Source organism: Macrotis lagotis, chromosome 7, assembly GCF_037893015.1.
Source record: "Macrotis lagotis isolate mMagLag1 chromosome 7, bilby.v1.9.chrom.fasta, whole genome shotgun sequence".
In the NCBI taxonomy this organism is placed as follows: Eukaryota; Metazoa; Chordata; class Mammalia; order Peramelemorphia; family Peramelidae; genus Macrotis; species Macrotis lagotis.
The window spans coordinates 156,055,803-156,072,097 of record NC_133664.1 but is presented as its reverse complement, the minus strand read 5'-3'; the positions used below and the strand labels follow the sequence as shown (position 1 = coordinate 156,072,097).

Genomic DNA, 16,295 nt, shown 5'->3' with positions numbered 1-16,295 from the left:
CTAATCATCATTCTTTTCTGAGCATGAGAAAAATGAAATTTGTCACTATGCCTGAGAATGGTACTCCATCTACCCATGATATCTTGTATCTGAAGTGGTCAACATTAATTAATAATATATGCAATGAATTGTTGCCTGGCATTATATAAGCATTTATTTTATGATTTATTTCTAACTAGTAGTTCTTTACAAAGACTGTAAAGATGGTGATGATGTTGATATCTCTAAGGCCTTGGAGATCATGAATTATTTCAAATTTTGGAGCAGATCATTTCTTGGACTCAATGGACTTCTATTTCTCCTGTGAGAGTGCTGGCTCTCAATCCCTTCCCTTTGAGTAGCTAGGTAGTTAGTAAAGGATTTTTCTTTTCATTTCTTTCCTAATAACGTTTCTTATCTGCCGAAATTCTGATTACTTGGACATCCTACTTCTATTTTTAGTCCTACACTTGAATTTCTAGTTGAGATATTGCTATATTTGTTGTTGTTGTTTTACTCTTGGGTAATAGCAGAAGTTAATAAGAGACCTATTGAACCTCAAAAGAAATAACTACTATCTTCTTTAATTGCCTTGCAAAAAAATCAGTCTAATTTAGAATAATCTTCTCTTCTCAATAAAATGATATACTTCTATAGGGAAGGAACCATTCTTCCTCTTTAAGAGCTTAACATAGTAACTTGCACATAGTAGATACTTACTAAATGATGGGGCTAGGTAAATATAAGAAGTTTATTTTCAATCAATTAATTGTTTCTGACTATAAATGACCCTATGGATATTGCCCATGGATTTTTGTTTGTTTGTTTTTGTTTTGGCAAAGACACTGAATGATTTACCATTTTCTTCTTCAGTGCATCCCTCCTTCTCAAGTGAGAAAATGAAGCAAATAGGGGTTAAGTGACTTGCTCAGGATTACGCAGCTAGTACTTGTCAGAGGGTAGATTTGAAGTCAGAGCTTCCTGACTCTTGTCCAAGCTCTCTATTCATTGCACTACTTAGTTGCCTTGAATTAGGAAGACATAAATTCAAATTTGTTTTCAAACTCTTATTACATTTTGAAACCTGAGTTATTGAACCACTCAGTTTCTTCACCTGTAAAAAAAGCACTTTGCTCTTACTTGGTTGATATGAAGATAAAATGAAATACTATTTGGAAATCACACTGTAAACTTTAAAGTGTTATATAAGTGCTAGCTTTTGTTACAACTATTTTCTAATAATATTTGTTGAATTCTTTCAGTTCCTTTATCTTTCTTTTTCTCTCTTTCCTGCTTGTGAGCAAAGTCAGGAACTTATAGAGAAAACTGAAATCAATTCAACAAATTTTTATTTTGTCTAAAATCTGGAAAGAATTTTGCTTTGATAATTGCAGAGGTACAATTACATAAAACTACATCATCTCCATATCAAGTTTATAATCTAGCTAGGAAACAATGGCATATTCACAGAAAAGGAAGATACAATTTAGAATGTGAAAAGTATACAATGTCAGAGAGCCAGAACAACTTAAAAGAAAAAGTTGTTACTTCTAAATAAGGCACTCAAAAAGTCCTTATGAAAAAGGTGCCTGGTGCCTAGAGAATGCCTGACTCTAGAAAGGTTACACAGAGCCAGATTGTGGCCATCCTTGAATCCCAGGATAAGGAGTCTGTGTTTTGTAAGCAATGAAAATTAACTGATAGCTTTTGAGAAGGCAAATTAAGTAATCAGAGTTGTACATTGGGACATATCAGTATTTTGAAGGATGGAATGGAAAGACTTGAGGAAGGGAAGAATGGTACATAACTACCAGAGCAATTCAGATAAAAGTAATAAGGATTTAAATGAGGATGGGGGAACAGCATGAATGGAAAAGAGGGGATGAATATTAGAGATAGCTGAGAGATAGAAATAAGACATAGCAACTGAAGGAATGTCAGAGCTGAGGTACAAAGAAGAGTTGAAGATAAATGGGATTTTGGGAATGGGTCCTTGGAAGAATGATGAGACCATATCAAAAATAAGGAAGTCAGGGTGTGTGAAGTAGTATTAATAATTTTTTTAAAAATGCTCTGATTATTTTAAATGCCTAAATATTTCTCTCCCCCTCATCCTTCCTTCCCTCAATCTGTTCATGTCTCCTCCATCTCTGACTTTCTCTTCTATTTTATCCTTTCTCCAAAGTCATGGAAAACTATAAATCAGATACCTAATCTTATTGCTCTTTGAAATTAATTGCTTCCATAGATTTCATTGCTCATGTGCTGCCAATAGTGCAATCCTCAATTTGTATATGCTTGACCCTATAATTATCACCTTTACATTGAGAAATGGAAATGTTCCAATTTTTAGTAGAGCTTTTCTCCTTGATTTAAGCAATTATGTTAATTTTCTCTATCCTAGGCAATACTTGCAGCGATTTTTATCTTTTTAGTTATCTGGCATTCTGTCCCCTAAGCAGACTGATTGAAGTCTTCATTTACCTACAGTACATGAAATGTCTTCATCTTTGTCTTCATTTTGGATATATCGTGTCCCTACTGGCATCACATCACATTCATCTAGAGCTACTTCCTGAGAGGTTGCCACTGTGCTTCTTTGCTTTCTCCTGAACGATACCTCTCTATTAATATCATTCTATCATTGCGCTGGAGGGGAAACAGCTGTTGTTGTCTAGTCACCATTTGTCATCTTCTTTTTTCCAACAGTCCCTTGTTTCCTACTAGAACATCCTAGTCTAGTAATATTATAGTTCCAGATGCCTTCTGTGATCCTAATACAATAAGCATTAAGGGAGATAAACATTTTGGTTGTTCAAACAAAGCAAATTTTTATCCTTGACTTCAGAGATGCCTGGTAGATAAAGGCCATTCTGTTTTATTAAAAAAAAAGACTAGATTCCTCTTCCTTGCAAATATCATTATGTATCCTCACCTAGGGGTTCTTAATCAGAGATTCACAGAAATCCCAGAGGTCTATTGGAGAAATTCCATAAGATCTTGGGTTTGGATTAGGAAAAATACTACAAAGAAAGCATATCTTTTACTAACCTTTGATATCTTCTGTAATCTTAGGTATGTTATTTTACATATTTAAGAAGATGATTTTGAGAAAGGATCAATAAGTTTTATTACACTGCTAAGAGGGTCCATGTTATAACCAAGAAAGTTAAGAACCCCTGATATAAACTCTGTTATTCACATGCCATGCTTAAGGAATCAATCTTTCATTTAATGAAAAGAACACTAAATTTCTTTAGAATCAGTGTCCCTTGTTCAAATTTAAGCTCTGTTATTTTTTTTATCTATATGAAGCTTGTTGAGTCAATTTCGCTGAGCCTCAGTTTCTTCACATGAAAAATTAGAAATGACCCAAAAGATCCTTTGCACTTTTAAATCTATGATTGGATGATTTTTTTAGGTGTTTTTTTTGCAATGCAAACAGGGTTAAGTGGCTTGCCCAAGGCCACACAGCTAGATAATTATTAAGTGTCTGAGACTGATTTGAACCCAGGTACTCCTGACTCCAGGGCTGGTGCTTTATCCACCATGCCACCTAGCTTCCCCAATTGGATGATTTTACCTTTGTCAAATCATTGGTGCTGCATGATAATTTTTTAAAAGTATTTAAATATTAGGATCTAGGACTGATTATTTATTATAAAATCAGTGTTACTGAGATTGAATGAAACATTGATATCAATAAAAGAGAGATATTGTTACTGAAATTCCATTATTAAATACAATGTTTCTAATATATTTGTTGAACTGAATTCATTTGAATTGAACTGAATTGTGATAACTCAAGTTTTAATCTTTAGTCTTTTAATCTTTAATCTTAATTATTCTTTGGCAGTCATTCTATAATCATGAAGGCAATGGAGGATAAGAGTACAGTGACTTGAATTTAGTGTCTTCTCACTAAATGCATCCTTATATAGGAGAAAGGCAGGAATAAGGAAAAGAAAATTGTTTTCCAAAGGTAGTGGAAGATTTGTGATCTACTTTGTACTGTTCTGCAGTAGCTAGGTAGCCCAATAGAAAGGACACTGGGCCTGGAGTCAGGAAAAACTGAGCTCAAATAAAACCTCAGTTGCTAACTGTGACCTAATGACAAGTCACTTAACTGCTGTCTGCCTCAGTTTTCTCAATTATAAAATAGGTATAGTAACAGCATTTACTTCTGAAAGCTGGTATGAGAATGATCTGAGATTACATTTGTAAAGTGCACAGAACCTGGTCCATACTTGGCATTTAATGCTTATTCCCTCTTCCGCCCTTCTTATTTGATCCAATGGCATATTTGGATGAGTGAAAGCACCAACTAGAGTTAAGAGTAGAGTTTTTGGTCTATCAACCAAATTAAAAGAAAACTGATCATTTAGTTAGAAGAGAAGGGAGGGATGGAGAAAGCAGGGGAAGGGAAAAGGGTAATAATGTGGGCAAAGGAAAGTAGAGGAGTATGCAAGAATGAGGACAGGTATGTTTTTTAAACATTCTTCTGTTTAGTAACTTCAAGCAATGTATTTTAATATATTAGAAAGCCAAAACAATCAATCAGCAAACATTTACCAGATATATAATATGTATATATGACTTTTGTCTGAATTCTGTAAATTCTGAAAACTTAGGAAATAACTTTTATAGATATTATATTGTGTGAAAATGAGACAATGCAATGAGTTGTATGACTGAACTGAGAAATAAATCAGCATACCCTTTTGGCAACATATAGACATAACCTAGCTTCTTGATTTATACCTACACAAAAATATATTTAAGATCATATTTTCTCTTCTGCAATTTTTTTCTTGAGGCTGAAGGTGATTGGCCATTAGTATACCCAAGCATTTGGCTTCTATTTTGTACAGTATGGTTCAGGCAGAAGCCATTACACTTCTAAACTAAAGGGAGTAATTTTTCTCCTACTCTGTCAACCAAAGTAATGAAACTTTTCACAGCACATTCGTGGAGGAAGGAGGACACAATACTGTTAAAGAATTGAAACATATAAGCTGTAAAATGAACCAAGTTAAAATAGTGTCTAACCATGCACTATTGGAAAAAAAATCATGTAACCCTTCTCATTGAGTCCACTCCAAATTTTTGTCACATAACTTCAACTGAGTCATCACTTCTGCTAGGCTCTGCTACTATACTTCCCTTATCAATCCACTCTTCATAGTGGTTCTTCTCAACTTTTTCATCCCTTTCAAAAATCCCAAGGTGTTCACTATTCCTATTCTCTCAGTTGACAACCTTGCCTCATATAATATGAAAAAAAAATAAGACTATGCACCATGAACTCTCTTCCTCATCTTTCACTTAGGTACCTTCTGCTCCCTTCTCTTTCATTACCCCTGTTTCACATGATGAAACATTCTTCCTTCTTACCAAAGCTAACCCCTTGACTGGTTCCATCTTCCTCCTCCAACAGATTGCCCCTTCTGTTATTTTCAATCTTTAATTTATTTTCAATTTCTCTCTTTCTATTGGCTCATTCCCTACTGCCTACAAACATGCTCTTGTCTCCCTGTCTTGGAACCCCCCCCCACACACACACACACTTAATCCTTCAATGACCTTTGTCACTCTATTTTTCTCCCTTTTGTAGTTAAACAACTCCATAAAAGACTATTTACAATAGGTGTTGCCATTTTCTCTCCTTTCACTCTCTTCTTAAGCCCTCACAATCTGACTTTCAACCTTATCATTCCACTAAACTCTTTTTCCAGAGCTAATAATGACTTCCTAAGTGGTTAAATCCAATGCCCTTTTCTCAAACTGAAAATAACAACCTCTTCTCCTTGATACTCTCTTCTCTCTAGGTTTTCATGTTTTCTTTAAGTCCCAAATAATATTCCACATTCTATAGGAAGTCTTCTCTACCTCTCTTAATTTTGGTGATTTCTATCTTTTAATTATTTTCTATTAATTCTTTATATAGTTTGCTTTGTATGCATTTGTTTGCATGTTGTGTCCTCCAATAAAGGGTTTTTGCCTCTTTTTTGTATTCCCAGTGCTTATGATGATGATAATGATATTTATTCTTCATTTTCAAAAACTTAAGGGAGATGATGCTGTGACATGCAGATGGATTGATTTTGAGTGAAGAGGTGCTGTGCTAAGTCATTGGACAGATATGAATTAGGACAACTGAAGTTAGCCTAGGATGAGAGGCATTCAGTGTTAAATGACTACCCAAGGCCACACAGTTAGTAAGTGTCTGAGGCAGGATTTGAACTCAGGATCTCCTGACTTCTAGGCCAGTGCTCTACCCCCTGGCCTTAACATAGTGCCTGGCACATAAGAGGCATTTAATATGTTTATTGATTATTAATTGATGCCTTGGTTTCTTTTGAATGAGAAGGGCCTAAAGATTTTGGTGAAATAGTGTTTTGGTTCAATAGTGATTTGATGGTATTTTGCTAAAAATGCTTTTTTATAATACTCAACTCTGAGAAATGTTTTGTTTACCTTAGAAAGTTTACAATGTTGATTCCAGGCTAGACTGCAAATTACATACAAAATGAGTGAAGATAAGGCTTTATTAAAAACTTTGGATAGTCTGCTTTCTTCTTTTCCTTTACAAAATTTAACTCTGATTTAGTATTCTCCTTATGCCTTCCATTCTAAAATTTCTTTCATATTCATTTGTCTTTTATAGCTCAGGAGAACACCAGACATATTTAAATGAACTACCCAGGGAAATGACTTTCACTTACATTTAGGCTGAAAAGTAACAACTTTCCCATCAAGCAGAGTTCTACATCTCATCATGGATCCATCAAATTAAATAATCTTTCAAAGTTTTTATGGTTTCTATAGTGACCTTAAAGATAGGGATGTGATGTTGATGATAAAGGATAATGTATCATTAGAAAATATATCACAAAGTACTTGTGATACTAAAAACAGGAATGTTGTGATTTCAAATGTCACAGGATTTGATGGGAGAAGGGGAGGCTAGGTCAAAGAATTTGAAAAAAATAGCTTAAGCAAAAAGGTACAAAATCCATAATATTGTTCAAGACATGTTTCAGAATCAGTGATAAACAGATGAAAGAAAATCATTTGCTGTACATAGATAAAAACCTGAATTCGAATTACATGAGTCAATTTGTATTTGTCAAAAAAATCCTTGACCAAAATAAATTACTCTTACTAAAATGATCTTAAAACAAATCTTATGTTAATATCTGTATTAATGGACCTTGAAAGAAAATATCAAAGTTCCAAGAGAATTGCAAAATCCTACATGAATTTAATATATGCATAGGAATTTTTCTTATCTTTTTTTCAATGAAAAGTTTTCAATATTTAAAAAATTTATTTCAGAAGAAAATAATGAAGTAAAATGACAGTGTTAAACAAATACTACTGAGTTTAACTTTTATTTAAATTACCTCTTACATTGCCTATTGGATATCTTGAACTATATGTACTGTAAATATCTTAAAGACATAATCCAAAACTGAACTCATTATCTTTCTCCCTCAGTTTTTTTCCTATTAATGTCAATGTACAGTGCCTAAAAGTAATACTCTTCGAATCAGAAAGGCTTGAGTTCAAATCCTGCCCATACACATCTTAGCTGTATGCCCTCAGAACAAATCACTCAACCCCTCTCAGTCTCAGTTTCTTCATCTGTAAAATAAGGAAAATAAGTAACAGTACTTACCTCTCAGGGTTGTTGTGAGAATTAGATTGGAAATAATGTTAAAGCACTTTGTAAACTTTAAAGCACTATGCAAACACTAGTTAGGATGATGACGATTGTCCCAATTGAGTCTCTAGCACATGTTTGGGATGTTGATATAAAAATCACCTCAAAATCCATGTGAACTCTGTGGCTTTCACAGATTTCACTGATTCTGAACAGGAATTGAATTTTGAATAGATATTTTAAAAAAAGACATTCATCACAGGCATATTTGTTGAACTGAATTAGCAACTTCAATAGCTTTCTCAATGGAAAACAGAACAAAACAAATTGAAACATAACTGTGGAACTTACCATATATTTGGATTCAGTTCCAGCTGGTGGTATGAGTCAAAGTCATCTCTCAAGATAACACTATCACTATGTATTTCAGCTAAAAAAAAAGAAATAGAATGGTATTGAGAATTATTAGGCTTCAGCTATATACTTTGCTAAGCAGAACTGACAGTGTATTGTTGTCTTTGCTAAAATTAAATGGATTTTTAATTGTAAGTTAAAGGACATGCGTTAACAATATAAATAATAATAGATCAATTTTGTGCTGGAAGTCAGAACTTCCCAGTAATACAGATGTTTCTCTGATTTAGTCATTATGGATAGACTGTAATTAAGATGTTGGGAAAAACTTAAAATAAAAAAAACAAGTTAAAAAAAATCACCTTCCAAGTTACTACCTTATGGAAGTCAAGGGTAGGAAGAATTCAACATTATTGAACCCTTCATAGCCCTTATGGCAACTTTTGGCAATACTAGAAATACACCAAGAGTCACCCATTCTCAAAACTGTCTAAAGGATGACTTAAGCAATCATCAATCTACATCTGGGGAAAAAAAAAAAACATCAGAGGATGTCTAGTCCAATCCTCTATTTTTACAGGTGGGTGACTATGGCCCAAATGATTTACCCAAACATAAAATGGTAGTAATGATCAGATGTACCATTTGAACCCAGAAATGATCTTCAGATTCCCAAGACAGTGCTCTTTCCATTTTCTTTCCAATTCTACTATCCCCATCTAATTTCCTTTTATTTTCTTTCTTACGTTTTCTGATTCATTGATTTTTAGCTATTAAAATGATTCAAATGATATGACTTTTTGAAAGAAAGAATATTATTGATATAATATATTCCTCTGAATTATACAGAGAAAATGAGTTAATGAAGAAAGAATTTACAAATGTAATATAAACCCCCACACACACACATATATATAAATATAACATATATACATATACACATCCATAGACACATGTGAATTCATCTGTATATCTAACTTCTGGTGAGGATAAACCCTGCTACTTGAGATGCAGAAAAGTCACACTGATTTCAACCATCATATGTTATTTCTAGATTCTTGGGGCTTTTCCATTTTAAATTTCATTAAATTTCATATTTATTATATATCCAAATACTAAGCTCTGAAAACAAGTTTCTATAGGTAACTAGCAATATAGCATAAACATGTAATTTTCATATAAGTAATCTATTTATAGTTCTTCACAGATCCAAACCAAAAAAGAGTATTGGTTATACACATACATCTATCTATCTATCTATCTATCTATCTATCTATCTATTACACATAATTGTGTGCATATGTGTTGTCCTTTAGTTGTGTTTAAGTCATGTCAGACTCTTCACAATCCCATTTGGGTTTTTCTTGGCAAAGATATGGGAATAATTTGGCATTTATTATCTCCAGTTTATTTTACAGATGAGGAAATTGAGGCAAAAAGGGTTGAGTGACTTGCCTAGGGTCACACAACAAGTAAATATCTTGAGATCAGATTTGAATTCACAAAGAGGAATCTTCTTGACTCCAGATGTCCAGTTTTATCCGTGGCAACAGGTACATACACACAAACATAAATATGCAATATACATTTGTTATATATTTGTATGTGTTTATATTTACACACATGTGTGTTTGTTTTATGTGAAAAGACACATTTTTTTTCACCTAGGTCCTCCCTTGAATACAAAATGCTAGCTCTGAGTGGACTGTTTTATCTATTGCTGCACCAGGCAATTCTCTAAAACTACATTGCAGAGAAGGGGCTTTGTAGGTTGATCAGGAAAATTTTTTTCGCTTGGAACTTCCCCGTAATAAGGAAGTCATAGGTTCAGTGCTTATTTTTATTAAAAGGAGACAGCAAATCTGCTTTGGACATATACAATTCAATGAAATATAGGAAGCTCCCCTTCTGAACACCTTCCTCAAAAAAGTGCAGTTCAGCCTCTCATCTGTGATCTAACTGCCTAGATCATAGAGGGATTATGACTTGCCCATGGTCACACAGAAAGCATGTGTCAGAGGGACATACTTGAACCTAGATCTCCTTGACTCCAATGCCATCCCTCTGTTTATGCTTATACATGTATTCAGTTTTAAAAATGACCCATTTTTAATAATTATCTCATTTATTTCACTTATGCTGATTTGTGAGTTCAAGTCTTTGTTAAAATTTCCTTAATCATTTGAACTTTGAATTAAAACAATGGACAATTTTTTTTGTCTTTTTACATAATATAAAATGATTGCTTATTAACAAATGACTTTATGAAGTTACAAGAAATTTAGAATTATTATTGAATAGCAGGAGGCATAGTTTAAACTCATTGGGCAGTGTGTCCATATTTAATTCATTGTGGATATGCTTCTCAAAACACTCTTTTTGCTTTTACACTAGGCATTTCAGCAAGTTAACATATAATGAAGTAATTGGCAACCAGTGAATTGGCTTGTATTGAGATGAATGCTTGGAGTTACAGGAACAGGTAGAATGGGGATTTATGCTGGCAGCAAATAATGATTTATTCTGCACATGGGAATGGATTAATCATGTCTCTCAGCAATAAGAGAAGCTGAATGAAGTACCCAGAGTCTTCAGCTCTCTCAAATATCCTACCTAGCAAAGCCCATGCTGGGCCTCTCCGGGTCACCATATTTCTCTTGCTGCCAAAAAGCAGGGCTTCCAAGAAATCTAAGTTTGTCTGCCAAATTAAAGAAGCCCCAAAGCTATAGCATACATAAAAGTAGTGCTTTCAGAGGCAGATTTTCCAAAAAGGAAAAAAATAAATTAATTGGACTCAAAGGTTCAAAGCAAAAGCCTAAAAGGCAAATAACTGACCCATGTGAAAATCCCATAGAGGTAGCTACCTAAGGAGAAGTAAATCCATTAGGACTATAGCTTTCATCTCTTCTTAAGGAGGATAATATAGGAAGCTATTCAGAAAATGACTACCACTAAATTATGTTTTTTCCTCACAAAGAATGCTTATAAATTCAGTAATTAATGCTTAAATTGTTTTTATTGCTTCTGTTAAAAACAGAAAAGAGTGCATGTTGGTTCTAAAAGATTGTGATAAAAATGAGATTATTTAATTAAGACCACCTGGAAATTTTCTCAAATTCTCATTAAAATAAATAGCTATATTAATTTTTCTGTTAAGAATTCACTTCTTATTTCTCTCCACCATGGAGAGCCCTGTTTAATTTTATGTTTAGACATCTGCAATCAAAGCAGAACATACATTTTTTTGTTTAGTAGTTTCAGATGTGTCTTATTCTTTGTGACTTCATTTGAAGTTTTCTTAACAAATATACTACAGTGATTTTCCATTTCCTTTTCCAGCTCATTTTACAGTTGAGCAACTGAGGCAAACATGGCTAAGTGACTTGCTCAGAGTCACACAACTAGTAAGGGTCTCTGGCCACATTTGAATTCAAGGCTTCCTGGGTCTACTGGTAGTATCTAGTTGCATAGATTCATGCATCTTATAATTCCCTAGGGTTGCTAAGATGATGATTGTTACTTCAAAGATTTCTAAAGATTTCTGAGACTGGACAAACACCTGCTTTATTTAGGACTGCCCATTAATATCTGAGAAGTTCTTTATTTAACAAGTACCTGGGCAAGAGCTCTATTTGAGTAACAAAAATAATAAATAATAATAATGATAGCTGCAGGAGCTGTAGTTGGATACAGGCTATCTATTGTAGATGCAAGTCTTACAAGACGAAATAACTGGAGAACAATATAAAACAATACACAATCAATGTATGGAACTAAATGATATAGACAGTGTGCTATAGAAGTCAGAGAAGAGAAAAGATAGTGTAAAAAGAATGCCAAAAATTAGAGATGAATCTTACAGTATAAAATATGTAATGAAGTTAAAATATGTAGCTCTTAAATACTTACCAAGATGTGGATGCAGAGTGGCATCTGTTGGAGCTGAAACAAGAAAAGAAAATAAATAAAGATTATTAACAAAAGAAAAGACTAATTTTTATATTAAGCATAAAGATAAATAATATTATTTGGTTGAAACTAATATAGAAATTCCCTGGAACTTTTAAAGAAAATTTAAATGAAAGTGATAAAGTACCCTAAAATATTTGTACACATGATTTTTATATTTTATTGATCTTGATGTGACATGGTTCTTGATATGAAATGGTTCACCATAACAAATCCATATTTGGTCAGATTAAATCTTCTGAAACAAGAGGTTTATATATTAACTATATCAATATATATATAATCTATATTAAAATCATGAATTAACATATTGTATAACTCATTTATAATTTTATCCTTGAATGCTGGTGCTGTAAGTGGGTTCTCCTTTATTTATAGGATAAATAGTGAAGGGAAATAAATTATTAATAGCTACCCAGGGGAATGAAACTACAAAGACTTGAGAAATTAAAATGAATGAAATTAAATAGAAAGATTGGTAGCAACTGTCCCATAAAAACAGTTCCTCATCTCTCTGTTTATGAATATAGGTGAGCAAACAAAACATTTATAGCATCATCACTGTTCTTTTGTTTTTGATGAATGTGGTGATTCAGATGCTAGTTTAGACACTTTGAATCTCTATTTCAAGGAGTGTTTTCACATCAATCTTTTCCTTCTCAGAATTCCCACAGGTCCTTAGTATCTGTTTATTCTTTTTCCAATCTCAATCAACAATCTTTGATTAATAAAATCCTATGTACCAGGCATTGGAAATATAAAAAGCAGTCCTTAACCTCAAGAAGTTTATATTCTAAGGAGGGATATTGGAAGGATATTTACAGATAAGTAAATAAAAAAATTTTTTTTTGGGGGGTTGAGGCAAACGATTGTGATTTGAAGCAGAGAATTCTTGATAAAAGTGATCTTCATCAGTGCAAGTTAGCACCTATTCTGCAATTTACTATCTTCATATTGGCTTTCCTTTAGAGTCACAATTCATTCCCTCTTACTTCTGTGACTTAGAATCCCTTGTTTTCTTCAAAATCCATCTCAAGAACCACCTTCTTTGTGGAGTCTTTATGATCACACCAGTTGCTGACGCTTCCCTCAAATATGTGTATATAGATGTGTATGTATATATCTGTATAATATATAAAATTTTCCCCAATAGTGTTTATTTTAACTTAATTTCATTAATAAATTTGGATTTTTTCTTCATACTATCTCTTCTACATACAAAAAGGAAAACCACTCATGACAAATATACATAGTCAAGAAAAATTAATTCCTGCATTGCCCACATCCAAAAAATATATTTCTCAAATTGTACCCTGAATTCATCATATCTTTGCTAAGTTATGGATTACATTTTTCATCTCTTCCCTAATATAATGTAGCTTTATGAAGGCAGAGACTATTTCATTACTGTCCTTGTATTTCCAAAAATGCCTAGCGTTATCTGAGGCACATAATAGATATATAATAAATGCTGGGTGAATGGGAGAATGTTGGTGTTCTATATAAAAATGAGAAGGAGGATTAGATTTGGAGAAAAATATATAATGAATTCAGTTTTAGACACATTGAGTTTGAGATGGCTATGAGACACAGAAGTGAAGATAACTAATATGATGATGGTGATGAAGAACTAGAAGTCAAGAGAGATAAGAGCCATATAAGAAGATGTGGGCTAGAGATGATAGTTGAATCTGAACACATATAGAGAATCACAACAGAGCAGTACCATGAAGATTCAGGGAAGAAGGAGTAACTAAAACGAGGGACTAACCAGCTGTATCAAGAATTGAAGTGATGTCAAGTGAATGAGGTCAGAAAAAAAAGTTTATTGGGATTAACGACAAAGACATTGATGATCCTGTGGACAGTAGCACAAGCATCAGATACTACACTAGATATTAGAAATGCTCAGTTGAAACAAAGACTGTTCAAGGAATTTATACTTTCTTAAGGACAAACAACAGGAACACAGATAAGATAATACAATATTATGTAAAATGAATACAGAGTATTTGAGAAGGGGCACTAGTAAATGGAAGGATAAAGAAAGTCTTATAGAGTAAGTGGCTATATGAACTTAATCAGAGGTAGGGATTCTGGGAAACAGAGATACACATTTCAGGTGGAACTAAGTTTCATTCAAGTCATGGTTAGAGATAAATATTTTCTTATTATTGAGTTGTTGATAGACAATGCAATGACTCAAAGATCAGGCTTACATTTTCCTATCAAACACAAAATAAAAAGGATTTTTTTTAAAGCACAATGCAGTTGGGGATTATATGAAACAATAAATCCTTGGTTTTACTCAAAATTTGTTTTGAAAAGTAAGTGGCAACAACATTTTTTCTTCATACAACTGTGCTATTCTCAAAAAGATTTACAAATCATGACATGATTTTTTTTTTTAAAAAAAAGAACCTGTCATAGAACTTTTTTAAGGAGGCAATTTAGTAGGGAAAGAATAAAGGTATGGATTATTAAATAAATCAAATAAGAAAAGACCAAACACATATGTTTTCTGTTCAAAATACCTAGAGTAAATAAGGTGAAAGGGAATGTGATTTCAAAATTAAAAATTTCCATAGTAGGATATGTCTTTTTTCTGATCTCTTTAAAAGAGGTCTCACACTTATTAGTTTAAATGAAAGGTTAAAGGAATAAGGAATTGATCATTGACAGGTGTAAAGGAGGTGAAAAAAATTAAACTGCATATTAAAACTAAAAACTTCAATTCTCAATTAAAAAACCATAAATGATACAAGTCTCTTTATTAGTTCTTGATAGTAAATAGCATTTTATAGTATATTGTATATTGATAATATAACCACAATATATAAAAATAATTTCTTTTCCAATCCCATTATGTATATCTTAATCTAATTCATATTATAGTGAAAATAGCAGTAAATGGAAACAGCATGGTATACTTGAAAAGGAAATAGATTTTGAGAAAGAGGATTCAGGTTAAAATCCTAGGTTTGCTACTTACAACTGTGTCCCTGAGCACAACTTGTTACCTCTCTGGGCCTCAGTTCCCTTATTTGAAAAATGAAGAGGTTGTACTCAATGACCTCTAGGGTCTCCTCCAGTTCTAAATTTATGATCCTATGATTCCTCCTTTAAGATCCATACTTAGAATATGATTCAGAATGCTTTCAAATAACCAAATTAGCTATTTTCATGTTTATAATAACAGCTTGCATTTATGGAGGAATTCCTTTTTTTCCAGGATCTCAAAATGTAAATAAATCATCTTTTAGACTCTATTAAGGCATGAGTAGGAAAGATAGTGTCTTTGTTTAGAAGACAGGGAAATAAAAATCTAAAAAGATTGTGATTCCACAATGGTTTGCTTCTGTTATTACAGTTGGGTATTAGAGAGTACAATTTTGTTTTTTATAGCTTCCACTACTCAATCCCTGGAGAACTGTGCAAATACTATAATCTACAGAATACAGTATACAGAACAGTATTTTTTTATGGTTTTTTTTTTCCAGAAGGGTTAAATCATACACAAAATATCAAAGTAAATCATATGGAGGAATTCTTTGTATTTTCAACCTGCATACAAGGGCAAACCCATATCACACACACACACACACCATCTCAGAAGGTAGCAAACAGGTACCTGAGAGAAGGCATGACAACTGTCTAAAGGTCATCAAAAAAGAGAATCATTTCTAATTCATATGAAAGACTATAAATGAATTTTCCTTTGAATTGCCATATCATAAAGTTTCCTTTATATAGATATAAACTTTAATAATAATAATAATAATAATATTGCCAAATTTCAACAAAAAGGATCTAAGTCTTGGTTATACCCTGCAAAGAAAAGAGTGGGGGAAGTTACAACAATTAATTGATTCTCAGATCAAAAAAAAAGCAGTTAAACAGCTTTGTGTTAATGTTGCTAATTATTTTCTCAGGATCAATCTTAGAGTTAGGCAAGTATAATGTGTCTAATAACCTAAAAACCTTACAAATAAAGGTATCATTGCTAAAGGAGTCAAAGCTTCCAAATTTCTACAGTATTCAAAGACCCTAGGTATTTTTGCCTCAGGTATCCCTTCGCCTAATTTGTAATTCAAATGTATTAAACTTCCCGAGCTAAATATGACAAATTAGACACGGTCTGTGAAGTTACCATTTAATGAGCTATGAACCTAGACTTTCATCTCCCCAGGAATAATTCCTTTATTACTTTTTTTGTATTTTATTGCAATACAGCACAGTTTGACCTTCAAGTATGATAATTAAAGTCTCCAAAATGTTATAAATTTAGAGTAGAAATAGTTTTCAATGTGTTCAAGAATATACTTAT

The 16,295-nt window shown here is 32.7% G+C and overlaps 1 protein-coding gene across 1 annotated transcript in view; it reads right to left on the bottom strand.

The window, feature by feature from the left end:
* RELN (reelin) overlaps window positions 1–16,295 on the bottom strand; it is a 548,816-nt gene that overhangs the window by 314,962 nt on the left and 217,559 nt on the right. Inside the window, exons 5-6 of the mRNA XM_074193988.1 lie at window positions 11,909–11,941; window positions 7,997–8,075 (exon numbers count right to left, since the gene is read on the bottom strand). Of these exons, the coding sequence (XP_074050089.1) occupies window positions 7,997–8,075; window positions 11,909–11,941 (112 nt within the window). The remainder of the gene's footprint in view (window positions 1–7,996; window positions 8,076–11,908; window positions 11,942–16,295) is intronic.